This window comes from Petaurus breviceps, unplaced genomic scaffold, assembly GCF_028583685.1.
Source record: "Petaurus breviceps papuanus isolate PSGF00001 unplaced genomic scaffold, PetGlider_PUasm1.0 90847, whole genome shotgun sequence".
In the NCBI taxonomy this organism is placed as follows: domain Eukaryota; kingdom Metazoa; phylum Chordata; class Mammalia; order Diprotodontia; family Petauridae; genus Petaurus; species Petaurus breviceps.
In genome coordinates, this window is record NW_027187360.1 from 6,500,595 (window position 1) to 6,528,096 (window position 27,502).

The 27,502-nt window shown below is 41.4% G+C and overlaps 1 protein-coding gene across 1 annotated transcript; it reads right to left on the minus strand.

Moving 5' to 3' along the window:
• Window positions 1-777: 777 nt before the first annotated feature.
• ZFP64 (ZFP64 zinc finger protein) lies at window positions 778-26,717 on the minus strand. Its single transcript, XM_069072427.1, has 6 exons — window positions 25,757-26,717; window positions 23,741-23,980; window positions 12,104-12,265; window positions 8,235-8,297; window positions 7,280-7,531; window positions 778-3,519 (listed from the first exon to the last, which is right to left on the minus strand). The coding sequence occupies exons 1-6, from the start codon at window positions 25,800-25,802 to the stop codon at window positions 2,192-2,194; spliced, it is 2,091 nt and encodes a 696-aa protein (XP_068928528.1). The 5' UTR covers window positions 25,803-26,717; the 3' UTR covers window positions 778-2,191.
• Window positions 26,718-27,502: the final 785 nt, after the last annotated feature.

Sequence of the window (27,502 nt, forward strand, 5' to 3'; positions counted from 1 at the left end):
AAGGTCTAGCTATCTGATAAGGTCACACAGGTGAGTGACAGAACCCAAATTTAAACCCAAGCCACCTGTCTCTCAATCTAACTCTCCTTCCTCTCCAGGAGTCGTGTCAGATTCTTTGTGACCCCATTTGAAGTTTTCTTGGCAAAGATATTGGAGTTTTCCATTTCCTTCTCCAGCGCATTTTACAGGTGAGGAAACTGAGGTAAACAGGGTTAAGTGACTTGCCAGGGTCACATCCTAGTGTCTGAAGCCAGATTTGAACTCACAAAGATGAGTCTTCCTTACTCCAGGTCCAATCTAGAAGCCCAGTCTCTAGGTTACCCAGCACTAGTTCATTTAATGGGTCCATTTATGGCATAGACTCTAGTCCCCTTCCCTTCTCGTCTGACTTCTAGTTATGGTTCAGCTTGTCAATACCCTTCCTAAAAGGGGCTCAGAACTGAACATAGTATTCCAAATTAGGACAACAAAGAGCAGGTCTAGCCCCAAATATTCCACCAACTTTTATTAAGTGCTTGCCATGTGTACGGCCCTGTGCCATATTCTGAGACTCTAAAGACAACAAAACCAAACCACCTTTTTCTCAAGTTTACATTCTACCGGAGGATGAGGAGGGGTACAACAGATATGGAAATGTTCCCTTTCATAGGCTGACACTGAGTTAGTAGATAGTGATAGTGAGGTTAAAAACAAGAACAAGAAAAGAATATCAATGAAATATTTAAAAAATATACCGAGAGCAGAAGGAAGTTCAGAAGGGGACACAGACAAGCAGGACACCTTTGTTCCGGTTAAATTTAATAGACTTAAAAAAAAAAGTTGTATATTACAAATCCAGGTTTGAATACAATCCTTTCTGTTCTTTGTATCTTGAAACATTCATGTTTGTTGATGATTAAGTTCACAATAAAAAGGTTTGTTTTTTAAAAAGGGCATAGTCTAATACCTTATTCAGTTCTAATGTTTACTTACATTTAAAACTTGTTTTCAAGGAAGTGAAGTATATTAAACTTGGCACCACCAACTTAAATTAACTACATACAAAGTCTTTTGAATCAATTTAACATTTATATTTGAATAAAATTTTTAAAAATCCCAAAGTACCAAAAAGTCTACTTCCTTTTCTTAACTCTAACCCTTTCCCTTGTCTCAATTTTCATTTAGACTCTGTAGGGAAGGACAGCAGCTCATAAGTCTGATGTTGAGTCTTTGTACACAAACACTCAAGTATTTTTCCTTATAGGAGTTGACAGTCAGGGTAGAATGGGATGAAGCATCTGAATGGAAAAGGCAGCTGAGATGTGGCTTTGGGGTGATGGGATAGGCCAAAAGTCCATTTTCCCCATCTTATCCCTTCCTTCTGTAGATACCACTCTAGGGTGAGACAAAATTACACAAAGGCCTAAGGCTGAGTCATTTATACCTGAAGGTCTAAAGTTGGGTTAAAAAGTGGAGAGGGGGGTAATGTCCCAAGGAAGAGCTAGGGGAGGTAAAATGCAAAGAAAGTCCCAAAGGGTGTTGTTAGGGTAAGAAGACCATTAGTTGAATTAATGTATATAAGACCTTTCATATGTCAGGGTCATATGTAAATCATAAATGTATATAAACCAGGATTAGTAGGTCATAGACTGGCTAGATTTTAGAAAATGAGCTCCATAAGAAAAATAAACAAATGATAGTTCGTTGCTTTTAACTATGAATTTTGTGTTAAAAAGCCACATGAGATGTGAGGGAAAATAGTGTCTTCCCTGTGCCTGGAACTTTATTGAAGTGCTGAACAATTCCTGTGAATTCCAGGATGGTGCTGGGAACAAGTCTGTCATCCAGTTAAGGAAGTCATAAGGTACCCATATCAGGGTAAGGAAATATAAGAAAAGAAACCAAAAAAAAAAAAATACTTGCATTTACTGTTGCTTAGAACACTTTAATTATTTTTCTTCACCTAATCAGTAGCATCTTGGAAACATTTCATATATAGTGGTTCTGATATGGCATTTCAGAAATGATCTGCTCTCAAGATTTTTACAATGTGAAAAAATTATCATATATGACAGTATAAAATTATCATTTATTTTTCAAGGAGCCAACCTGGAAGTACTTCAATCATCATGAGAAAATTTCACAGAATTCTACTGATGTGTTTTAAACAGGTGAAAGAGATTATTTTGAAGGGAAGACATTAAAAAAAAAATTAATCCGGTATGGAATCTGCTGGGCAGAGCAAAGCTGAGTGGGCCCCACCCTGAATGATGGAATAAGTCTGTTTGGGCAGTTCTTGGTGGGAAGAAGAGGAAAAGATAGGAGGGGCAGTGGTCGATACAGTGATATTTTGGCCTCCATCACTGACCACAGTCACTTCTGCTGCCCCCTCCTGAATCAAAGCATTGAGGCCTTCTAGGTCGGAGCAGCTAATACCCGAGCTGGTGATGAAAGTCTGGTTGGTTGGGCCTTCGTGATTACTGCCCGAAGGGGTAGGGATTAGAGTCTGGTGCAAAGCAGCCCCTTCCGTCTGATCGTGAGCGGTCAGCAGAACTGCCGACTGGCCGATGGGCCCGGCCTCGTTCTGGCACACAGATGGCTGAGATGGGGCAATCAGACTGACCTGGCGCAGAATCTGTAGCCGGTTATTGGCCGGGAGATCTTCCTGACCTTGGCCAACCAGAGCCGGAGGCACGATGTTCACCGAAGTTGCCTGGACGATGGCATTTGTCTGCGGCATCTGGTGGCCCACGATGATCTTGACCCTTCCTTCGCTGAACTGGGGGATCTGGCTTGGCTGGAGGGGCACCTGGAGGGGGCTGACGGTGAGAGGTGTGCCCACCTGGCGGCCAGGCTCCATCTGAAGCTGCAAAACCGCCAGTTCTGCATTTTTATTGCCACTGTATTCATTGTGTTGTTTCCGGTGGCTCCGGAGAGAATCTTCCCGCACGAAGGACGCTTCACAAGCCTCACACTGAAAAGCCTTCTTGGCATCGAGTCTGGCCACCTGGCGGGAGCTGCCGGCTTTGGGCCGCTCGCCCCCACCTCCCCCCAGTCCGCCTCCCCCCGCCCCACCCTTTTTCTCCAGAGTCTGCTTCTTGCCCTTGACCTTGTCGCCGTGGACCTTCTTCACGTGCGTGGTCAGGTTGCTGCGCTGCTTGGTGTCGAAGCTGCAGAAGTCGCACTTGAAGGGCCGCTCCTCGCAGTGGATCCGCTCGTGCACCTTGAGCGCGGCTTTGTGCGCGCAGGAGTAGCTGCACTCGGGGCACTTGACAGGCTGCTCGGGCTGGTGGGTGCGGGTGTGGTGGCGCAGGCTGGTCTTGTTCCCGCACTGGAAGTCACACTCGGCGCACTTGAAGGTGTTCTCCGTGTTGTGCTTGATTCGAATGTGCGACTTGAGGTTTCCTTTCATGGCGCAGCGCACCTCGCAGAACTCGCACTTGTAAGGCTTCTCCCCCGAGTGCACGCGCAGGTGTCTTTTCAGGTCCGAGTTGATCTTGAACTTGGCGCTACACATCTGGCACCGGAAGGGGGCATCCCCTGGCAAGGGAAGGGGCGTGGCGGTTAGGAGAGGTGTAGACAGGCGAGGCCAGCCTAGAAAATCACTTCCTGAGGCGCCTAAGTCGCGCTGCAGTGCAGCCCCGGGAATAAGTGGATCTGCTTTTTCTTCCCCAAACCTAAGCTATCATCATTTATCTTGGCATTGCAACACAAAAGGGAAATGGGAGATTAAAAGGGGTCTCTAGTTTTCCCAAATCAAAATATAATTTGTGAATGTGCTTAGTGCATTCTTCCTCTTTAATAAGCAAGCTACCGTGCATATGGTTAATTTGCCCACTTTACCAGTTAATGTTTCGTAGTTGTATAATTTTGTACAATTTGTTGATTGAGTTACATATTATACTGATTTTGCTACATGTTTTTGTATCATGCTGGGCTAATCAGAGTATATTTTAAGAACGTTTGAAATGCCTAGCTTGTATTTTATGCAGATTTTTTTTATTAATAAAGATGCATTGTTTACTGCTCTGATTTATTTATCATATGATCCCAGCTGCATGCTCTGCTAGTGGAGTTATATAAAACCCAGCTGTTGGGTTTCTTAAAAAAAAAAATCTATTTTACTGAAAGATGTTGTCTTGACAGAGGAAAATGGCCCAGCAAACACTGATTCCAAATTCCAAACTCATTTGCTTGTAGCCTGGCTAAATTCTTTCAGGTGGCTGAGTTTAAAAAAAAAAAAAAGCTACAGAAAACTGGGAAAGGATCTTCCTAATCTTTTCTAAAAACCCAGAACATACACATCAAATATAATGCTACTTTTCTTGGGCTGCAAGATATTGGAGGGCAGAGATTGTATTTCATATATATTTTGTATAATACTAAAAATAAAAGAGGGAATAAGGATAAAGGAGGGGCCTGTGATATCATTGACATGGGAAACTCCCAGATGAGGAACCTCCCTCGGTTAATGCAGATCTGCACCTTCTCTGCAACTTAGTCTTAGTTGCTTAAAAGCACAGAGAAGTTAGCTGACTTTTCCAGGGTCATAGAGCCAGTATGGGTCAGAGGTAGTTCTTGAATTCTGGTCTTTCTGGCTTCACAATCAGCTGTCTAGATCCACTACAACTACTATGAGCCAAAATATAGGGCTTTAAGGTTTGCATAGCATTTTGCCTTGTGATAAAGGGCAGCTAGGTGGTCTAGTAGATAGAGTGCTGGGCCTGGAGTCAGGAAGATCTAAGTTAAAATTTGATCCCAGACACTTACTAGCTAGGTGACCTCAGGCAAGTCACTTACCCATTTGCCTCAGTTTCCTTATCTGGAAAATGGGCTGTAGAAGGAAATGGCAAACTACTCCAGTATCTTTGCTAAGAAAACCCTAAATGAGGTCATGAGTTGGACACAAACGAAACCACTGAACAACAAAATTGCTCTGCTAGATATGCTCTACTATCTCATTTGTTCCTCACAACAAATTAGAACAAAAGGGAAGTAGATGTTATTATTATCCTCATTTTACATTTGGGGAAACTGAGGCCAAGAAGTTAAGTGATGTGCCCAGAGTCACATAGCAAGTGTCTGAAACAACTCAGGTCTTCTTGACTTCAAGTCTGTTTTGCTATCCATTGTACCATCAAGCTGCCTTTACTGCCTAGCACAGTAAGGTAAGTGTTATAGGTGTATTGTTTTTAAACAAGAACATGGAGAAATAAACTTTAAGTGTGAATAATCACCCGAAGAAAAAGTTATACCTGAGAACACACATCGGAGCCCTGAATTATAATCTCTGAGGTTCCCCTCTTACATGTCTTAATCCTATGATTTTATTTGATCTTTCAGTTGCTTTCTTTAATACCCAAGCATTGTGTGTGTCCAGCCCACAACACTCCCTGGTGGGTAAACATTTTACAAAATAAATAAAAATACAATTAAGAATAGATGATGTTGGGACAGCTAGGTGGTGCAGTGAATAGAGCACCAGCCCTGGAGTCAGGAGGACCTGAGTTCAAATCCGGCCTCAGACACTTAACACAAAAACTAGCTATGTAACCTTGGGCAAGTCACTTAACCCCAACAGCCCTCCAAAAAAAAAAGAATAGATGATGTTGCTGTGTGGTTTTCTAAGTCATTATATAGCCTGCAAGGATTCTGATTCTTGCAAGTGGCACAGTGGTCCCCATTCTATTTGAGTTTGACACCATGGTTGTGGAGGAAATTCTTGTGCCAGGGTGTTGCCTTTGTATTGTTGAACTTGAAGGATCTGCTTCTATGTAAACCCTCAGAAGGCTAAATCCCAGGAAGTTTAAAACTCTCATAGCTAATCTGTAGAACTTAAACTCTTTTTGAATAAGGGAAGAATTAAAGTTTAAATAAATCTCTTCTTTTGCCAGGGATTTATTTTTTAATCAGTAAGAAATAAATCCTTTAGAGCACTGGCAAACCAATATAAAGGGAACTTAGAGGGAATTCTCAATTTCAGGTTTCAAACTAACAGGAAGCCCTCATTAAGACTTCCCTTGAAATTCACACTTAAGATGGAAAAGGAAAAAAAAACTAAATAATTTCATAAGTCAGAAGCTCAAGAGGGATAGCTAGAAAATAACATCATTTCCATTTCCTAGGCTAATTTAAAAATATTTCTGTTACATATGACAAATTCTATCTGATAATACAGAAAAATACAATGATAACTCACATTTCTAAAGCAGTTTTATGTTTGTAAAGTACTTTCCTTACAGAAACGCTAGGAGGTAGCAAGTATAATCATTGTTCATATTTTTATAGATTCAGGAAACTGAGACAGCAGACATGGAAAGAATGAGATACTTCAGGCTAGAAGAAACCTAGGTTCTAATCTCACCTCTGACATTTAATATCTGTGTGAGTTTAAACAAGTCTCTTTATGAGCCTCAGTTTCTTCAAGTGTAAAATGGGAATAATGCCAATTATGCCTAATTAATGGGGCTCTTTGATAATCAAATGAGGTAATGTGTGATAAATGTTTTGTAAACCTTAAAGCACCACAGAAAATCTGATTATTATTATTACTAGCTATGAACAAGTCACATAACTACAGTCAGAAAAAGGATGAAAAACTTGGGCTACTGGTTATTATTATTAATTTCATGAAAATTAATAATAACTAGGATTTAGCACTTCAAGATTTGTAAAGTACTTTATAGTTATTTTATCTTCACAACAACCCTGAAAAGTAGATGCTGCTGTTATTCTCATTTTACAGATGAGGAAATTGAAGTAGAAAAAGGTTTAAGTGACTTGCTTAGGGTCACTCAGATAGAAAGTATTTGAGGCTGGATCTGAATTCAAGTCATCATTGTAGCCAGCATTTATATAGTGCTTTAAGGTTTGCAAAGCATTTTACAAATATAATCTCATTTTATCCTCACAACAACCCTGGGAAGCAGGTGTTATTATACAAATAAGGAGACTAAGGCAGAAAGAGGTAAAGTGACTTGCTCAAAGTCACAGCTAGTAAGCATCTGAGGCTGGATTTGAACTCGAGTCTTTCCCTCTCCAGGTCCAAGGCTCTATCCATTGTACTACCTCATCTGGTTATGTCTGCACTATTTTGTGCTACCTTTTCACCTATACATACCCCATGTATCTTTCTATACCAGTGATTTCTGCTTTTCTAACAGAGGTAAGGCAAGTCCCAGAAAGATATTAATCCTTTCTGTACCAGCTACACCAGACCTCATTTCTAAAATACAAGGAAGACATGTTGTATCTTGAGAGACAAGCTGGGAGGAGGCCTTCTGGCTAGGCCCATCCTTACCCGTGTGGGACCGGAGGTGCACAGTCAGCTGGCTGGAGTTCCTGCTGGCATATGGACAGATCTGGCATTTGAAAGGACGCTCGTTAGAGTGTATTCGCTGGTGCTTGTTCAGGCTGCTGCTGTCAGCGGCAGCATAGTCACAGTTCTTACACTTGTATGGCTTCACGCCCGTGTGTGAGCGCATGTGCATCTTCAGTTTATCTTTCCGGCTGAAGCACTTGCTACAGACCTCACACTTGTGGGGCTTGTCTCCTTCAAACAAAACAGACATCACTGGGTGGTCATGATTGGAAAAGAGGAAAAAGGTCATGGGCAGGGAGTCAGGTCAGGAAAAGCTATTTTAAAGGTTGATGACACATTTAACTTGTTTTGTGCCACTTCTGGGGTGAAGAATGAGCCCATGCAAACTGCGGGTTCCCATGTAGCAGCTAGGCATGCTGGGAATCTGCCCAGACTACTTTGTAGAGAGATATAACATAAGGCATTTGTTGTCTCCTAGACATGCATGACTTCAAACATACAATGGCAAGTCTTAGACCAATGAGATAACACAGTTTACCAAACTTCATAGCAAATTTGCTTCTAGAAATCTAGTTTATGAAGTTTATCTACTCTATTTCAGCTAATAATTTATAACACAGTGGAAAGCTGATCTACTATTTGCATGCATTCCTTCCTTCCTTCTGCAAACATTTGTAAAATGATGGCTACATGTAAAGCTGAGGCAGATACCAAGATATATTAGACAGTCTTTGCCATAGAGGAATTTATAATCTAATTCTAGAAGCATACATGAGTTCTTGAAAAGAGTGACCAATTTTAGAATTTTATAACTTTTGAAGATCTGATCAATCTTATAATATAATCTATAAACAGCTACAAAAAGTGTCACACAGTTAAACATTAAAACACACTCTGGGAATACATGAAATAAAAAGAGATCATGGACATTTACCTGTGTGGGTTCTTAAATGACGTTCCATATCTTTCATGCCATATGCTGTCTTGAACTGGCAACCTAAAAAAACCAGTAACTTTTAAGTGTTAGAACTACTCAGAACAGGCACATGATGAGGGCTTGAATTAAGGTAGTAGCTGTGTGAAAATAGAGAAGACTTTAGATTTGAGAGATGTTGTGGATAGAGAAATGGCAAGAATTGGCAAGTGGATATAAGAGGTGAGTCAAGGATAAAGTCACAGTTACAAACCTGGGATACTGGAAGGATGGTAACACCTTTGGCAGAAATGGTGAAGTCTGGAAGAAGAGTAGATTTTTTGGGGAAGATAATAAGTTCACGTGGACTCTGAGATGTTTTTAGGCTATCCAGTTTGAAATGTCCAATAGGCAATTGGTGATGAGGTACTGAGATGTGGAAGCCATCTGCAGAGATATGATGACTAAATCTATGGGAGGTAAGGAAGTACCTGAGAGAGCAGAGAAAGAAGAGAAGGCTTGGGACAAAACCTTGGGAAACATCAATGCTAAGAACTTTAGAAAGGGCCAAAACAAAGTGCAAAGTGAGGTCTGAGGGGAGAGAGCCTTACTGGTGAAGGTGGGAATCAGAGAAGGCTTTATGGAGGTGGCTATATGTGAGTTGGACTAAAAAGGAGGGGAAGGATTACAACAGATGAAGCAAGAAGGGATGGGGAAAGAGCCTGAGCAAAGACAGAGGGACAGCAAAGTACCTATTCCCTATTCAGGGTAAGAGATTGGTTGGGACAAATTCAAGAGATATTACAAAGGTAAAATAAATAGGACTCAGTAATTGATAAGAGGCATAAAGGAAGAGGCAAACATAATCTAAAATTTCAAACACACCAGTGAAGGATACATGTGGAATACAGAATGGCCAAGTCAGAAGGAGGAACAGATTTAAGACAATTTGGGTTTGGATACATCAAGTTTGACTGAAGTACTCATAGATCCAAGTGGTTCTGGGCATCCAGGCAGCTGGAAATGTCAGAAGAGAGATCAGACCTGGGATGCAGATCTGGGGGTCATCTGTTTTGAAGTGCTAGTTAAGGCAAAGGAAGTGAATGCATTTACTAAAGCAGAGAGTATAAAAGAGAAGTGGGACAAAGGCATGGTAAAAGGATGAGGAGCCAAAGGAGATAAACAAAGACCTCCAGTCTCTCATCTGTCTATCAGACATCTCAAACTGGATGTTCATTCTGTAGACATCTGAAACTCAAAATGGCTCAGACTGAACTATCTTTTCTCCAGACACTCCCCTCTTTCAAATTTTCCTTTTACTACTGAGGGCACCACTGTCCCCTCAGTTCCCTAGGATCACAGTGGGGGTGTTATTCTTGACTCCCCACTCTCTCTTGTCCCTCCTAACTAATCTGCTGCCAATGCCTATTGATTTTACCTTTGTAATATTCTCACATAATCCCCCTTCTCTGCTCTGCCACTGCCACCACCCTGGTGCGGGTCCTCATTACCTCACGCCTGCTGATGGGTCTGCCGGCCACAAATCTCACCCTGCCCCAGTCCTTCCTCCATTTAGCTGTTAAAATGATCTTTTTTAGGCACAAGATTGATAATGTCACCCTCTTATTCAATAAACTTTAGTCGCTCCTTATTACCTCCAGGATCAAATATAAAATCCTGCTTGGCTTTCAAAGTCCTTTATAACCTCTCCCTGAAAGCCCTCCATCTTTCTAGTCTTCTTATCTCTTATACCTCTTTACTAATTCTTCCCTGAACAAGATACTCCATCTCCTAACTCCAGGCATTTTCACTGTCTGCCCCCCATTGATGGAATGCTCTCTCCTCTTTGTAACTTGGTTTTGCTGGCTTCCTTTAAGTCCCAGCCAAAATCCCATTATCTACAGGAAGCCTTTCCTGATCTCTCTTAATTCTAGTGCCTTTCCTCTGCTAATTATTTCCCATTTACCTTGTATACAACTTGTTTGTACATAGTTATTTGCATGCTATTTCCGTTATTAGAGTGTGAACTCCTGGAGGGAAGGAACTCTCTTTTAAATTTCTTTGTACCCCCAGTGATTAACACAGTGCTTGGCACATAGTAGGGCCTTAATAAATGTTTATTGACTGGTTAACTAAAAGTTTATTGACTGACTAAACACTAGTCACTATCGAGAATGAGAAGAATCTGATAAGAGCAGAGTAAGTGACCTGGTGAGTAGTAGTGAGGACTCAGCTAACATCAGGCACCAAATGTGTCCAGTAGATTTCCCCCAACTGCAAATGCTCTCCTTCCCTAATTAATTTGTATTTAACTACCTTGTATTTATTTTCTTTGTAATTTATTCCACATATACTTATAAAGGTACTTACCCCTCCAGCTAGAATATAAGCTCCTTGAGGGCAGGGATTATTTCATTCTTTGTATATACAACTCTCAGATCTGTATCTGGCACATTCTATATGTTAATAAATGAATACTAATAGATAGTGGGAGAGATCATTTCAGTTTTGTAACTTTCTCCAGTGATGCTCTGAAATCCAGGAAAACCAAAAAAGAAGTAAGATTGTGGATGTGGTGACAGAATGAGACATGTATATATGAATATATGTGTATGTATGTGCACATACACTAATATATATATTGATACACATATGTGTATATGTATCTACTATCCAAATAATGTTTTGCTTGACTCTACATATTTATTACAAGGAATGTTTTTTCTCTTTTTTAATGGGGTGGGGGAGGGTCGGAGAGAGATAAAATAAATTTCTGTTAATTAAAAAAACCAATTTAACAACATAGAGGGGGAGTTGCTCCCCATGTGAAATGTTGGCTGCACTTTCAGATGAGGTCACTGTAGTCTCGGCTTTGCTTACTTGTTTTATTTTGTTACAAGAGACCTCTTGGTGACAATCTGTGTTTGTAATATAAATATCAAACATATCAATAAAACTTTTAAAACCATGAAAAAGGGCAGAGGCTCTAGCGTAGTGATTAATGAAGCACCGAAGTTTTTGGCTGCAGGGTCAAGGCTGGATATGGAGGCAAGAGATGCCAGAGTGGGAGGGGTGTTCCTGAAGAACGGGGATGTACTAGGAGTCTAAGGGCCACCTTATGGATAAAGGGTAATTTGTGTGTGAGTGACAGAGCAGGAGCAGTGAAGTGCTAGAAGGTTGTGACTGGAGGACAAGAACTTCACGTTTCAGATCTTGGTGCAATTCTCAAAGATGGTAAAATCGAGGTTGTGGCTATGTCAGTGTGGCTGAACTGAGCTAGTCTCAATTGGAGTTAAGGACTTGTTTGGTCAGCTGGGGATGAGGACTTGCTAATCAGCATGAATCAAATGCAGTTCCTAAGGATAATGGCAGGGGGTGGTGTGGAGGGGAAGACCACAGCCTACTGAAGTCATCTGGGAAGCTTGGGAGATGAGTGATTTTAAAGTCAGTAAATAACAGTAACAAGGATGGAGAGAGAATGGTACACTGGACTATAGCGACTTCAGAAGCAAGTTGACAGAGGTCCATTGCCCTGGCAAGTCACGTACCAGGCTTAAAAACACTATAGGATAAAGATAAAATACACCTAGGTGGCACAGCCCTTGAGTCAGGAGGACCTGAGTTCAAATTTGGCCTCAGACACTTAACACTTACTAGCCCTGTGACCTTGGGCAAGTCACTTAACCCCAACTGCCCTGACTTCCCCCCCTCCAAAAAGCAAAACAAACAAACAAAAAACACTATAGGACTCTTCTGAACTAAGTAGTAAGCATCCAGCAATGGTTGACAACAGAATGAGGAGTGTGTTGGCGAAGCTGGTATAGATCGAATAACAGAACGGTATTAACCCAGACTGTGTTGTCCAAGAAATAAGATACAATAATGTTTACCTGTATAGTAACAGTTAAGTTTCTTCTGTGCAGGTGAGGCTGCAGGCTTTCGAGACCGGGACTTAGGAGGGACTGAGATGACTGTGGCAGTCTGGGTATCGCTGCTGTCTGAGGGCAGGTAGGTTTGGTAACCATGTTCAAAAACAAATTCTGGAGCTGAAACTAAAGATATGAACAGGGTTACCATCATATGAGCATTTTTGTAATTCTTAATGTAATCATAGAGTAAGCTGAACTATTAAAAGTGTGAAAAACAATTTACAATCCAATTAGTCTAATAAAAACACGTGAATATTTATTCCCATGTTATAAAACATAACACTTCTCCAAAAAAATTCTTTGGATGTGTCAGAATTATGTCATATTGAACACTGGGAATTAAAGCATCACTGTCAGTATCTTAGAAATAGTTTTTCTTTGTAGCTAATTTACATTGATGGGATCTAACCTGCAATAAAAAAGTTAACAAATAATTACATACTTTTTCATTGCATAAATTCCTCAATGTTAGCGGCTATTGCATCATATTCTCCCGTCTAGAGTTTAGCATAAGTATCATTCTTTGCAAGCTTAGATAAATGCCATGTCCTTAGAATTATTTTGCCAGTTGTAATGATGAATTTCCAGTGAGGAATACACACTCTCTGGGCTTGGGCCTATTGTCAGCAAAGGCACACAGAAATGAAACACTAGGTTGGGATGTATGAACCATAGGTATAGCTATTACTCTGTTCTTCCAGCCAATGGTGTCAGTGGCTATACCTAAGTAGCTGCTAGGAGACAGAGCTCATGACCCTGGCATCATTAGGAGAGCATGCAATCATTTTTTCATTCATTCACCTAATAAACATTTATTAAACAATGAGGAAGAAACTAATATAAAGATATAGTTGTTGTCCTCAAGGAGTTTAAAATCTAAAAAGGGGAGGGGATGACAGAGACACATATAAATATAAATTAATATATGTTAATTGCATAAGAGGAATGCAAAATGCTAACATAAGATGAAGAATGGACCATAAAAATCATATAATTTCACTCTCATTTTACTGATATGGAAATTTGAGGCCCAGAGAGTCTGGATGACTTGTCTGAGGTTACACACATCATAAATGGCAGAGGTGGAATGTGAATCCAAGTTTTTGGACTCTAAATCCAATGCTTCTTTCACTATTACTTCTGGCTTGGAAGGCATCACAGAAGAAATGGCATTTGAGCTGGGCCTCAAAAGGAGAATGTGGGAGGAGTAGAGTATGGAAGGCCATCTAAGGTATATGGAAAGCTCATTTTACAGGCAATGAAACTGAGGCCTAGATAATTTAAGGAAGGGAGCATTAACAACTAAGGGGAGAAAAAATCAGGAAAGGCTTCACATGGGAGCTGGAGTTCACAGGTACTGAAGCTAAGCCTAGACAGAACCTAGGAATTCTAGCAATCAGAGGTGAGGAGTTAGTCAGGGGTGGGGAACCTGTGGCCTTCTAGGTCCTCAAGTGTAGCCCTCTGACTGAATCCAAACTTCACAGAACAAATCCATGTATTAATAGAATATATATTATATATTTATATATCATATGTAATAAAAATATATAAATTGTAGTGTATATACATACACATGTATACATATGTATTGTGTGTGTGTGTATCTATCTATCTGCATATGTATATTAAAGGGACCCATATTTTATGAAGCGCCGGGCTAGACCATAATATAGTTAGGTGGATTTGGAACTGGTTGAATGGACAGGCCCAAAGAATAGTTAATAAATGGTTTGATGTTTACCTCAAAGGTCTCCAGTGATCTTCGCTTGGCCCTGTACTGTTTAAGATTTTTTATCAATGACTTGGAAAAAGATATTGATGGTGTCCTTACCAAATTTTTAGATGACACATAGCTAGGAGGGAGAGAGAACATCCTGAATGACAGAATCAGTATCTAAAAATATTCTGAGAGGCTGAAGAATAAGGCTGAATCTAAAAAGATGAAACCTAATAGGGATAAATGTTAAAGTTACACTTTGATTTGAGAAATTAGCTTTACAAGTATAGTATCATGTGGCAGAAACTCAATTAGGCAGAAATCTGTGGGAATAGGATCTCAAGGTTTTAATGGATTAAAAAGGACAATGAGTCACTGTGATACGGCCATCAAAGAAGTTAATATGATCTTGGACTGCATTAAGAGAAGCACAGCTTCCAGGAAGTTGATAATCTCAGTTTATGTTGCCCCAATCAGACCATATCTGGAGTGCTACTGTTCAGTTCTGAGCTCTACATTTCAAGAAAGACTTTGATAAACTAGAATGTCCACAGGAGGGCAATCAAAATTGCAAAGGGCCTCACATGCATTCCATCTGAAGATGGTTGAAAGAACTGGCGACATTTAGTCTGAAGAAGAGACCGATGAAGACATTATAGCTTTGCCACTTTCTAGCTATGTGATCCTGGACAAGTCACTTAACTTTTCTGGGACTTGGTTTCCTTATCTTTTAAAAGAGGGGGTTGGGGGGCGCCTAGGTACAGTGAATAGAGCACCAGCCCTGGAGTCTGGAGGACCTGAGTTCAAATCCAGTGTCAGACATTTAACACAAAAACCAGCCGTGTGACCTTGGGCAAGTCACTTAACCCCAACTGCCTTCCAAAAAGCAAAAAATAAAAATAAAAAAAAAATAAAAGAGGGGGTTGAGGATTAGAGGGCCGCTTAAGTTCCTTCCAGCTCTTCATCAATGACCTAATATATTTTGTAGAACTGTTTTACAGAAAGGGATTGGACTCAGTTTTATTTGGTGCAAGACAGCAGAACTAGGAGTAATAAACAGAAATCAGAAAGAGGCACATTTTCATTTGATGTCAGGAAAAATTTCCTAACAATTGTTCTGTCGTTTTTCCATCATGTCTTATTCTTTTTCACCCTATTTTTTTGGAGGGGGGTTTTCTTGGCAAACATACTGAAGTGGTTTTCCATTTTTCCTTCTTCAGCTCATTTTTTTTTTACAGATGAGGAAACTGAGGCAAACAGGGTTAAGTGACTTGCCCAGGGTCATATAGCCAGTGTCTGAGGACAGATTTGAACTCAGAAAGATGAGTCTGACTCCAGGTCCAGCACTTTATCCATTGTGCCACCTAGCTGCCCCTTCCTAACAATTCAATCTGTCCAAAAGTAGAATGAACTGTCTTGGGAATGATATACTGGAATTCTCTTCATTGGAGCAAAGGCTAGAGGACTACCTGTCAGGTATGTGTAGTAAGAGATTCTTTTTTTGGAGCTGAATTAGACTAAATGGTTTCTGAGATCCTTTCTAATATTAGCATTCTATGAAGGGAGAAGACACAGTAGGAGGATATTAGAATAGGCCCAGTTAGAGGTGGTGAGGGAGGCTCCAACCTAAGATAGTGATAGGAGAGAGAAAAGGATAGATCTTTGACCTGCTAAGAAAGTGGAAGCCCCAAAGCTTGGCAACTGATTTGATATGGATGGAGATGGAAGAATACAATGTGATTGTGGAGTTGTGAGCTTGGGTGACAGAATGTTTAAAGACACAGGGAAGCATGGAGGAGGGATAAGTTTAGGGAGGAAGATATGATGAATATGGGATATAGATGAGACACCCAGGCTGGAGTTGGTGATTTGGAATGAAAATTCAATGAAGATTTGGGCTAAAGACAAAGATTTTAGAAAACTATAGCTATGGAGAGAGATGGAATCACCAGGAAAGAGTACAGAGAGAAGCGGGGGTGGGGGGAGAAGGGAATAAGCATTTATTAAATGTTGCTATGTGCACTGTGCTAAATGTTTTACAAATGGTTCACTTCTTTCGGAGGCAGGTACATTTATTATCCTTATTTTCCAGTTGAAATTGAGTCAAACAGGTCTGCCCAGTTCAAATGCCACTTCTATGATGCCTATCCTTCTAGAAGTAATAGTGGAAGGAGAACTGATTTGGAGTCAGAGGTTTGAATTCAGGTCTTCCTGTCTCCAGGGCCAGTGCTCCAGCATACCAATTTGGGATGGTTGTTCATCAGAGTAAACCGAGGAATCTTCAAGCAGGTATGAGGAGAACCAGGAGAAGGGTGTTGCCGTAGCCAAAGGAGTCGAGAATATGCAAGAGGGGAGTAGAGAGGTCGGATGAAGACTGAGCGAAGGCCTCTAGATTTAGCCTCAGGCAAGAGATGGCCAATAATTTTAGTAAAGTGTTGGCAGAAGTCAAGTCAACAAGCAATTATTAAGTCCCTGCTATATGCCAGGCACTGTGCTAAGCCCTGAGGATACAAGGAAAGCTAAAAGACAGTTCCTGGCCTCAAGGAACTCACAGTCTAATGGGGGAGACAATATGCAAACTATGTACAAACAAGATATACACAGGATCAATGGGGCGAAAGCATTAAGATTAAGGAGGACTGGGAAAAGCTTTTTGAAGAAAATGATTTTTTTAGCTGAGATTTAGGGAAGTCAGAAGGTAGAGATGAGGAGGGGGAGAGTTCGAGCCATGGGGGATAACCAGAGAGAGTGCCTAGAGTTGAGAGAGAGTACCTTGTGCAAGGAATGGCAAGGTCATTGTCACTGGCGTAGAGTACATGGAACATAGCAAGATATAAGAAAGGTGACAAGGTAAGACGAAGTCAGGTTATGAAGGGTTTTAAAAGCCAAACCGGATTTTATACTTAATCCTAGTGCTAACAGGTTAACTAGGTGGTGCAGTGGATACAGCACTGGGCCAGGAGTCGACGACTCATTTTTCCGAGTTCAAATCTAGCCTCAGACACTAAGCTGTCTGACCCTGGGCAAGTCACTTAACCCTGTTTTCCTCAGTTTCCTCATCTGTAAAATGAGCTGGAGAAGGAAATGGCAAACCACAGTATCTCTGTCAAAAAAATCTCAAATGGGATCATGGAGAGTCAGACATGACTGAAAAAATGACTAAACAAGGACTAGTGGGGAGGCATTAGAGTTTATTGAATAGGAGGGTAACATGGTCATATCTGTGCTTTAGAAAGATCAATCTGACCTTTGAATGAAGGATGGACTGGGCTGGGGAAAAACCAAACAAAAATAAAACTTGTGTCAGGGAGACCAACCAGAAGGCTACTATAATAGTCTAGGTGTGAAGTGAAAGGATCTGCACCAGGGTGGTAGCAGTATCAGAGGAAAGAAAGGGGAGTATATGAGAAATGTTATTAAGGTAGAATTGATAGGTTTTAGAAACTGATTGGATATGGAGGGTGAGAGAGAGTGAGAAGGCAAGGGTGACATATAGGTTTTAAGCCTAGTAGACTGGGAGAATAGTGAAGTTTGAAGTTTAGAAGGGGGAGAGTTTTAGGGGAAAGAGAATGAGTTCAGTTCTGAGTTTTTGATGTTGAGCTTATGATATCTATGGGATATCCAGTTTGAGATGACAAGAGTAGAAGACAGCAAAGAGGTTAGGACGAGATAAATATATCTAAGAATCATCTGCTTAAAGATGATAATAGAATCTATGGGATTGCCAAGCAAAATAGTATAGAGGAAGAAGATGAGGGACCAGCATATAGCCTTGGGGAAACCTGTGGAGAACATGCAAGATCTCAATGAAGATCTAGCAAAGAAGAATGAGAAGGAATGGTCAGACGGTAGGAAGAGAACCAGGAAGAGCAGTCACAAAACCTAGTGAGAAGACAGTATCAAGGAGAAGAGGGTGACTGACAGCATGAAAGGCTGCAGAGAGGTCAAGAAGGAGGAAGCTGAGAAAAGGCCATTAGATTGGGCAAGGAAAAGAACACTGGTAACTCTGGAGAGAAAAGTTAAATGAGATTCGAAGCCAGATTGCAGAGGATTTAGAAGAGAGGAAATGGAGTCAAGGCACTGATTTTAGATGGCTTTCTTAAGAAATTTATTCATGAAAAGGAGGAGAGATATAAGACAGTAATTAGTAGGGATGAACAGACCAATTGAGTGTTTTTTGAGAATGGGGAGACATAGGTATATATATACACACATATACATACATATGTGAATATATATAGATATACACATATATCTATATATATAGGCAGTAGAGAAAGAGCCATCAGAGAGAGATTGAGGATTGCTGAGAGAATGGGAATGATAGAAGGGACAAAGTGCTGCAGAAGATGGGATGGAATGGGATCACCTGTGAATGTAGAGGGATTAACCTTGGCTACATCATCATGTAAGACAGGGTGAGAGAGGAGATAGTGGCAGAAGGTACTGAGTGATGTGAGATTAGGAGGAAGTGGGAGCTCCTGGTGAATGGCCTCAATTTTTTCAGTGAAAGATGAGGTTTTCAGCTGAGGGGGAGGGAGAAGGGGATCTGTGGGAGGTTTGAGGATGGATGTAAAGGCTTGGAAGAGCCGTTGTGGAGAGTGGGTAGTGAACTGAATAGGGAGGCATAAAAGAATTGCCTTTTCACAGTGAGGACTAAGTTGAGATTATATAATATAAATATGTAGTGGATCAAGTCAGTGTGGTGTCATGATTTTCTCCACCTTTATTCAGCTGCATGTGACTATAGGACTGAAAGCAACAGATAGTGAAGTAATCGAAGGCTGATGCTTGACAGGGCAAGAACAGCAACAGGATAAGGGGATAAGGGCCTTATGAAGACAGAATATAGGTGAACTGGTTCACCAAATGATCAAGATACAGAAAAGAGGAGACTGCAGGGCAGAGGTTTGGCTTAGGAAATAACTGATGGTAGAGTAATGAGAGGTCATTGTAAGGATGAAAAACAGAATTTGAGATGCAAGGCACAGGAAGAGGTGGAACGATAACAGATTATAAAATCAAGGAATTTCAGACTTCATAAACATAGAGGTGGGACACTTGGGGGTGAAAGCAAAATCAAGGTTATTACCATCTCTGTGTGTAGCTGAGGTGGGTAGAGGAGCAGCTCTTTTAGAAAATGAATGAATTGAGGAATTCGGTTAGGGTTTGTGGGAGTATACACACACATCCTAGGATGTGTGTGTATGTGTATGCTGAAGTTCCCTAATAGGAGGGCAAGAGCTGATGAGGAGAAAAATACTGTGAGCCAGACATTGAACTCATTGATGGAGGAAGGAGAGAATCCTGAAGGTCTGTAGACAACAGTCATTGAAATCTCTATTGGGTAATAAATATGAAATAAATGAACATCAAAGAAGGGGAGGCTGCTTAGTGATGGTGATACTGGAAAGTCTGGAAGTAGCAATGGGGTGCAAGGAATGTTCCAACTCCCCCACCATGACCAATGAGAGTACAAACAGTGATGGAGAGGGTAGCCAGGTCTCAAGGATTACAAGATGAAGGGAACAGGAAAGGAAAAGATTTAAGATGAAAGTTAATTTGTTACCTATGGAGCAGATATTCCAGAGAACACAATGGAAAGGATGGTTGCCTTTAGGGTGGGGAAAGGTGTGTGCATGTGTGTCTGTGCACGCGTGGTATGTATATGTGTGTATGTATGTGTGTGGGGGGATTGGGTTGATGGGAATGGGAATAAGGGAGCAGTCAGTGGGAGATGGAGAATGAAGTTTGGACAATGGGATGGGGAGGGTTCACCTAGAATTGGAGTTGTCTCAGGGTGTCAGCTAAAAAGTATGGGGAAAGAAAGGAGGAGAGGAGAAGAAAGCATGTGCCCACTCAGGGACAAAGCATGGTTTCTAGAGTTTGAAAAGTGAGTGGGAGATAATAAAATGAAGACAATGAAAATAGGTGGTGTTTTCTGGGATTTTGGCTGTGAAATAAAGTTGAGATACAGTATAAGATTTTGAAGAGATGGCAAGTTTGTTTTTTCCTTAAGGATAGAGGGAGACCTGGCCATGTTTGTAGGTGGTAAGACAGAAATGAGGAGATTAGGAAAAGACTGAAATAAGAGTCAAAGAGAGCATGATTTATTGAAGGGACAAGCTCCTGGAGGAGGCAGGAGGGAATACGATCAAGAGAATAATTACAAGGATTGACTTTGGTAAGGAGAAGGGCTACTTCTTCCTCAGGCACTGGAGCAAAGGAGAAGATCACGAGGGTAAAAGAGGGGTTTTGAGGTATGGAGTAGGGAGGAAGAGAGAACTCAGTGGATGTTCTTGATCTTCTCAGTTAAGTAGCAGACAAAGTCAGGGGCTGTAAGGGAGGAGGTGCTCTTAGATCAGTGGTATCAAACTCAAAGAGAAATTGGGGCCACTACACTGCACATAAGGAAACCTGTGGGCTGCATATTGACTTAGTTTTAAAATGTAATATTATCTATGTTTTAATGTATTTATTTGTGAAATATTTTCCAATTGTATTTTAATCTGATTTTGGGTTGCATGGGGAAGAGTTGCTGGCCACATGGCCTGCAGCTTTTGCTATTGCTGGCATAGAGGACTTGAGGAAGTTTGGACTAGCTTCTATGGGGAGTATGGTAGAGAATCAATCAAAAGCACTGGGGACCCAGCTGAGATTAAATTACATAACTCTGAACATTAAAATGACAATATTAAAATATTAAAGAACAATAACCAGCCAATACAGCTGCATGGCTTCTTCCAGTAGCATTTGGGAGTATTAAGCAGCATGGGAGTAGAATAGTAAAGGCGGATGGTGGGGAAGGAAATAAACATTTATTAAGCACTCATTGTGTGCCTGGAAATGTGCTTAGAGCTTTACAAATATTATGTAATTTGATCCTCACAACAACCCTATGTTGTTCGGTTGTGTTTGACTTTGTGACTCTATTTGGGGTTTTCCTGGCAAAGATACTAGAGTGCTTTGCCATTTCCTTTTCCAGCTCATTTTACAGATGAGGAAACTGAGGCAGATAAGAGTAAGTGATCTGCCCAGGGTCACAGAGCTAGGAAGTGTCTGAGACTGGATTTGAATTCAGGTCTTCCTGACTCCAGGCCAAGAGCTCTAACTACTTCACCATCTGACTGCCTCAGCAGTTTGGAAACTTGCTAGCAGAGGTTTAGAAAAAGGGGGCAAGGGACGCAAGACAGAGAACAGGATGTAGTTGAACTGTTCAATTATAGTGTTGAATCAATGAAGAATGAAAGTGAGGTTTCAGACTGGGGTGGAAGGACTATATGTTGTCAAGAGAATAAAACCTAGGTTTAGAGGAATGACACTGAGGCAGAAGCAGAGGGAAAAGAAGAGGTTATGATCAGAGAAGGGAATTTCAGAATTCAGTATCATAGAGGCAGCAGTTACTGGGGCTAGTGAGATCTAAAATATGACTAGTCCTGTGCCTGACAGAGGTGTAGTGAAGATACAGGAATCCAAGGTAAGAAATTTAATGAATTAGACTATGGTAGGTGTATTAGGTGTATACTAAAGGAGCAGAGAGGAAGGTACTGAAATCCTTGAGAAAACAGGGGGAGTGAGCTGGGGGTAGTATCTCTCTCTCTCTCACACTCACACACACACACACACACACACACACACACACATCTGGACAGAGTAAACCTCAAAGGAGAAAAGATACCTGAGGGTCAGTAGCAGTCAGTGGGTCTGGAGATGGTAGTGATGAGTGAAGAATATGTCTGCTTTTTTGTCTAGCTTAGCATGGCATGGGAGAAGAAATATCTAGTACTGGAGGGTGAAAGAATAAGAAGAAAAAAGAAAGATCTAAAGTAGGAGTTAAAATGCTTCTCCCTCGTTAGCCATTTCAAACAGGATGTCCCAGACATATCTCAGCCTCAACATGTGAAAAAAGGAATTCATCTTTCCCTGAAAACCCTCCCATCTACTGACCTTCCCTACTGATGCTGAAGGCACCATCATCCTTTCAGCTGTTCAGATGTGTAACCTTGAACTTCCCATCCCTCTTGTCTCCATGCATGTCAGTCCTGCCGTTCCTCTCCTGGTCCTCTTCTTCTGCTTCCCTTCCCTCTAGAACCTATGGCTTCTTGTTAACAAAGTCTTCTTCATACTAGAACTCTTTCTTTGTTCCTTCCATCTTCTTATGCTCAAAGAAACCTGACTTTCTATAGAGGATATATCGAATAAGGTGCCAGATTTTTTTCTGTTTTCTACCTTCACTACAGTTTCAGAATCTGATCCCTTCTCTTTGTTCACACTGATCACTTGGGCTATTCCAACAATGGCCCAAAACTTCCCACTCCAATCCATCCTTCTTCACACAACAGCCAGTGTGATTGTCTTTAAGTATATCGCTGGCCCTATTCACTATACCCCAGCGTTCCCTATTGTCTCCAAGATAAACGGTAAACTCCTCTGTTTAGCTTTTAAAGCCCTTCATAATTTGGCCCCAACCTGTCCTTCCTGCATCATTCATTATATGTTACTCCCTCTTCTCTACTCTATAATTTAACCAAACTGGCCTTTTTCTCTATTCTTCACAAACAGCACTCCACCTCTCATTTCATGGCCATCCCCAAAACCTGGACTATATTCCCTTCTTACTTCCACCTCATAAGATCTCTCACATCTTTGAAGACACAGTTCAAGTACCATTTTTACAGGAAGTCTTTCCTGATCCTCCCTGCCCCCCAAATCCCCTCCTTCCTTAACAATATTTCATCTAACTATATTATATATGTATATATTGTATTTATTCTTTTTATATTTACTCTGTACATACTTACATATGTACATGTATCTCCACTGGTAGAACATAACCTCTTTAAAAGTAGCGATTATTTCATTTTTTTGCATTTGTATCCTCAGCACCTAGCACATTGTTAAGTATACTATAGACACTTAATAAATGCTTATTGATGGACTAATTTTGCCTAGTTATTCAAAGTTCTCCATGGTTTGGCATAATACTATTCTTTCCAACATTTCAGCCTTATCTCATATTACAAATAATTTCTGTTCCCCAAATGAGTTACCTCTTTGCCTTTGCTTATGCTGTTCCCTTCTTATGCCCCATATCTCTACCTTTCACCACCCCATTCCTCAAACCCTTATCTATCCTTTTGAAGCCCTCCCCAAATGCTGTCTTTTCCAGGAAACTTCCACTGGTTAGGAACCCTAGGATCTCATAAAACACGTTGTTTTGCATCTCTCTAATGTACTTGTCATGGTTAATTGTATAATGCTGATAATTATCAGTATATGGGTTTTAGTTCTTTACCAGACTGAAAATGCCATAAGGGCAGAGTCTGCTATTTAAATGACACCTCTCCTAGTATTTTGCTCCATGTTCTTAATATAGTAGGTATTTGTTAACCACTTATTAAATGTTCACTGAATGAATGGGAAGAGAGAAGAGTTAATAACCACATCAGAAACTAATAATTTTCTTCCTTGTGTTAAAGTGTAAGCCCCAAGATTCTGAACCCAGAACTTTCTTGTATTGTATACAGAATGATAATGATGACTTTAATCCAAGGGTTTTCTCCTTAAAGAAAATGGTATTGCACTAAGGGAAAAGAATAAGGATAACTGGGTTCCGGTCCCAGGTCTGCCATTAACTAACTTCCTGTTCTGGAGCACGATATCTGCCTTCTTTGAATCTCAATTTCCTTATCTATAAAAAAAAGAAGTCTAGTTTAAATAGAAGAGGGTACTGAAGCCCCTCTCAACTTTAGGATTTTGTGAGCAGCCCCCTTTTAAGCCAGTGATAAGCCTGGGATACCCCAAGAGCTGGCATTTAGTCCCAAGGATCCTGCCATTTATGGCTGCATTTTTATTTTCCAAGTGATTAAAGCTATACATACCTGTGATGGTCTGGGTCTCTGAAGTGATGGTTCTTGTGGTGGTCTGAGTCTGGGTAGCTGGCACTGTTTCCTCTGACACAAACTGAACTGTGCTGGGAGCACCAGGGGTGGTACTGGTCAGCTGACAACCACTTTGCTTATGGGCTACAAAGGCATCCAGGTTATTAAACTGCTGCTTGCAAATGCCACAGATGTGAATATCTGGGGTGAGCTCCACTAAGACAGTAGTGCCACCAGGAACTACATAAAATGAAAAGAAAAAATTCACAAGTGAATTAAAAACATTTTCAAAGTGCAAACTGAATGGGCTTTTACTTTTGGACTAATGATAAAGATTCAAGTTAGAGGTGACAGGTTTAGAGTCAGAAGTGACCTCTGCTTTCATCTAGTGCAACCTCTTCAGAGATATGAAGTGATCTGCCCAAGGTCAAAAATGTAATAAGTGCCAGAACCAGCGAACCCAGGTCTTTTAACTCCAAATTAAATGCTCTTTCCAATGCAATTTTTTTTAAAAAAAAGGTATATTCTTACAACTACACTAAAAGTCTACCTGATGGTTTAACCTGGAATGGAGGTAACCCCAGATTCTCCAAGGTTCTGCCAGTGGAGGGCAATCTCTGGGAGGTCCTGTCAAAATGTAAAGACTCCAAGAACAGCTGGACTACAGACCACCTGAGGATCAGGTTAGGTAGGTGTTGAAAGATGTCAGGAAAAGCCTGGCCACAGAGATTTATGAAAAGTTATTAAATTATACAGAGACTTCTATCTGGGTGGAGGCACAACACTGATCTTTTTAAACACTCATGAATTTCTTGTGAATTTTAAAATAATAAGCCCAATTAAATTTACATTTACAAAGCAAGTTATTATTTTTTAAAGGAGTAAGGCCTTCCGTATATGCTATCTCAAATAATTAAGTAATTTCTTTTTCCCTCTGTCTCCGAAAGAACAGGTGTCCCCTGTATATTTACTTTTTTAGTAAAGTAGCAAGCCCAAAGTTATTCTATTTTATTACTGATATTGCTATTATAGTATTATCAATAATACCTTAAATTTAGATAATCTTTTTTTTTCTACGTGGTTCTGAGGACTTCAGAAATGTAATTTCTTTGTAGTTATTCCTCCTATCCACATTTGGCAGCTGGGTTAACGGAAGAAATGAGAATTGAAGTGACTTGGAAAGAGTATATATTTCTTCACTGATGGTTCAAGGCCTCACTTTCAAATTAAAACGGTTAAAGCTTGTAAGAGGCAGATAAACATTTCCAGGCACTTTTAATCCAAGGGGCAACAAGGGTTAAAAAAGGATGATGTTAAAAATAAAGTAGTTTTCCCCACCAAACCCCAACCCACTTAAGGGTAAACTGTATAATTTGCAGAAAGCCTCTTGCATCCTCAGCTAACCTTGATTTCCTATTAATGGGGTCATGCAAATGCGTTTTTCCCAATTATTAATGCAGAAATCCTATTCCCCAACAATGCAGGATTTGGTGTGAGTGTGGCAGAACTTTTCTAGCTTTATCTTCGCAGGGATTTCCTATTGCTTCCCCTTTCTAGTCTCTCTCTCCTGACATAAGTGTCCCTCAACTCCTGGCCACTAGCTCCATGGGGGAGGGGACCACGAACCAAGGGGATAGACTCAAACTTTTTCCCAAGCTACTGTCCCTGACTCCTTTGGAGGGCCCTTTGGATTCTGCAAAGACATCGGAGGGGGGAGATAAAACCCTTCGCGGTGCTGATGCTGGAACTGCCCAAGGATGCAGCCGCAGCCCACCCCGCCTCCCCCAGCTCGAGCGTAGCTGCAGCGCTGCCCGGAAAAAAGCAAGCGAGCAGTGTCCCAGGCTCCCACGCCCTCCTCCGCTCGGCAGGCGCGCGCTCTCTCCCAGCCAGGTTCCCGGGCTGGGGCTCGCGCCGGCAGGTTGTTGCTACCCAGGTTTCGGGGCTCCCGACTCGGCCCACTTCTCCCTCAGCGTGTTCCAGCCCGGACCCCGGAGCGCGCCGTGCGGCATAACTTACACTGGACTGAGCCGGGGAAGCCCTCGCCCCCGCCGCTGGCGTTCATGGCCTGGGGTTGGAGTCTCGCTGGGGCTGCAAAGGCCGGGGTGCATGGGGCTGACGGGGCGAGGGGGGGTGGTGGTGGTGGGGTGAGAGCGCGTGTTTATTTACATTATGCAGTGACTTTTCCTCTCCCCTCCCTCCTCCCTTCCCCCCTTCCTCTCCTAACTCTGCGATTCGAGAGGACGGATGTAAAGAAAGACACACTTCCGCTGCCTAGAGGGCGCTTTAAGGCGGGCATCCACCTGCTCGCTCTTATGCACGCTCCCTTCTATACAGAGCCAGCTGCAAACCACTGAGAGCCGTCGGTTAGCCCTGCTTTGCTGGAGCTATTGCTTCTGCTCCCCATTAAGAGGACAGTGGCCCCGGCGGTCACCCAAAACACGCAGATCGCGTTTAAGCTCGTTGCTCCTAGAACTCACCCCTCCCCCTTTCTCTGCAGCTGTTACAAGCAGGCTGCAGTGACTTTCTCCCTGTGCGTATTGCGCGTGCGCGCTCTTTGCCCTTAAGGAAAGCAGAAAGGACGTCTCCCCCTGCTGGTCAATTGCAGAAGGCAATGGGCGGGTCGGCTCTGAGACAAGAGAGCAGGAGTTAGTATTGGGAGTGTTGGAGCCGCCCTATTAAAGGATGTATTTACAAAGGGGAGAAGCACAGATTCCTGGAAGCATTTAAAGTTACAGCTGTAAAGACCCAGGAGCAGGGGGATATTTAAAAAATATATTTTTTAACATTCATATAAAGTTTTGAGTTCCGAAATCTTCCCTTACCCATTGAGAAAGCAAGCAATATGACATGCATTATACATATGAAAGCATGAAAAATATATTTCTAGATTAGCAAGAATTTTTACTCTGCCCCCCCCCCCCTTTTTTAAAGGCAATCAGGCTTTTAAGTGACTTGCCCAGGGTCACACAGCTAACTAGTAAGGATCTGAGGTTGGATTTGAATTTAGGTCCTGCTGACTCTAGGGCCTGTGCTCTATCTACTGTGCCCACCTATCTGTTCCCGGTCCATATATTTTTCTAAAATAATGTTTTAGGCAACATTAATTTTTAAATATTTGATAAGTATTTAAATAGAATTGACTTTCTTTGTAATCTCATATATTTTATAGGCAGCTGGATATAACACAATGAATAGAGCTCTAGGTCTGGAATCTGGAAGATCTGAACTCATATCCTTCCTTAGGCACGTAATAACTGTCTAATCCTAGGCAACTGGCTTAACCCCTTTCGACTTTAGTTTCTTTATCTGTGAAAGGGGAGCAATAATAGTAGCACCTACCTCCCAGGGTTGTTATGAGGATAAAATGAACTGATGCTTGTAAAACATTTTGAGAACCTTAAAGCTATGCATTGATGCTAGCTCATGCACGATTTTCTACCCCCTCCCCCTTTTTAGGAAGGGGTCATAGGTTCCACCAAATTACCAATTTTTGTTTGTGTCAATTTTTTTTTTTTTTAAGCAATCGGGGTTAAGTAACTTGCTCAAGGTTACACGGCCAGTTATTATTTCTGGGTGTGGTGCTGAGTGTCTGAGCCCGGGATTCGATCCCCAGGTCGTCCCAACACTGGAGCCGGTGCTCTTACTCGCTGAGCCACCTGGCCGCCTCTTGTTTGTGTCACTTCTGTACCAGACGCTGTGCTGAGTGCTGAGAATACAAAGAAAAGCGGAAAGCAGTCCCAGCTCTCAAGGAAATTTGTGGTC

Excerpts from the sequence above, each read along its gene's own strand:
- ZFP64 (XM_069072427.1), bottom strand. The coding sequence starts at position 25,802 with ATGAACGCCAGCGGCGGGGGCGAGGGCTTCCCCGGCTCAGTCCAGT. Across the intron at positions 12,266-23,740 it reads AGAGACCCAGACCATCACAG|TTTCAGCTCCAGAATTTGTT; the intron begins GTATGTATAGCT and ends TCATATCTTTAG. Across the intron at positions 3,520-7,279 it reads GCACCTCCGGTCCCACACGG|GGGATGCCCCCTTCCGGTGC; the intron begins GTAAGGATGGGC and ends TTCCCTTGCCAG.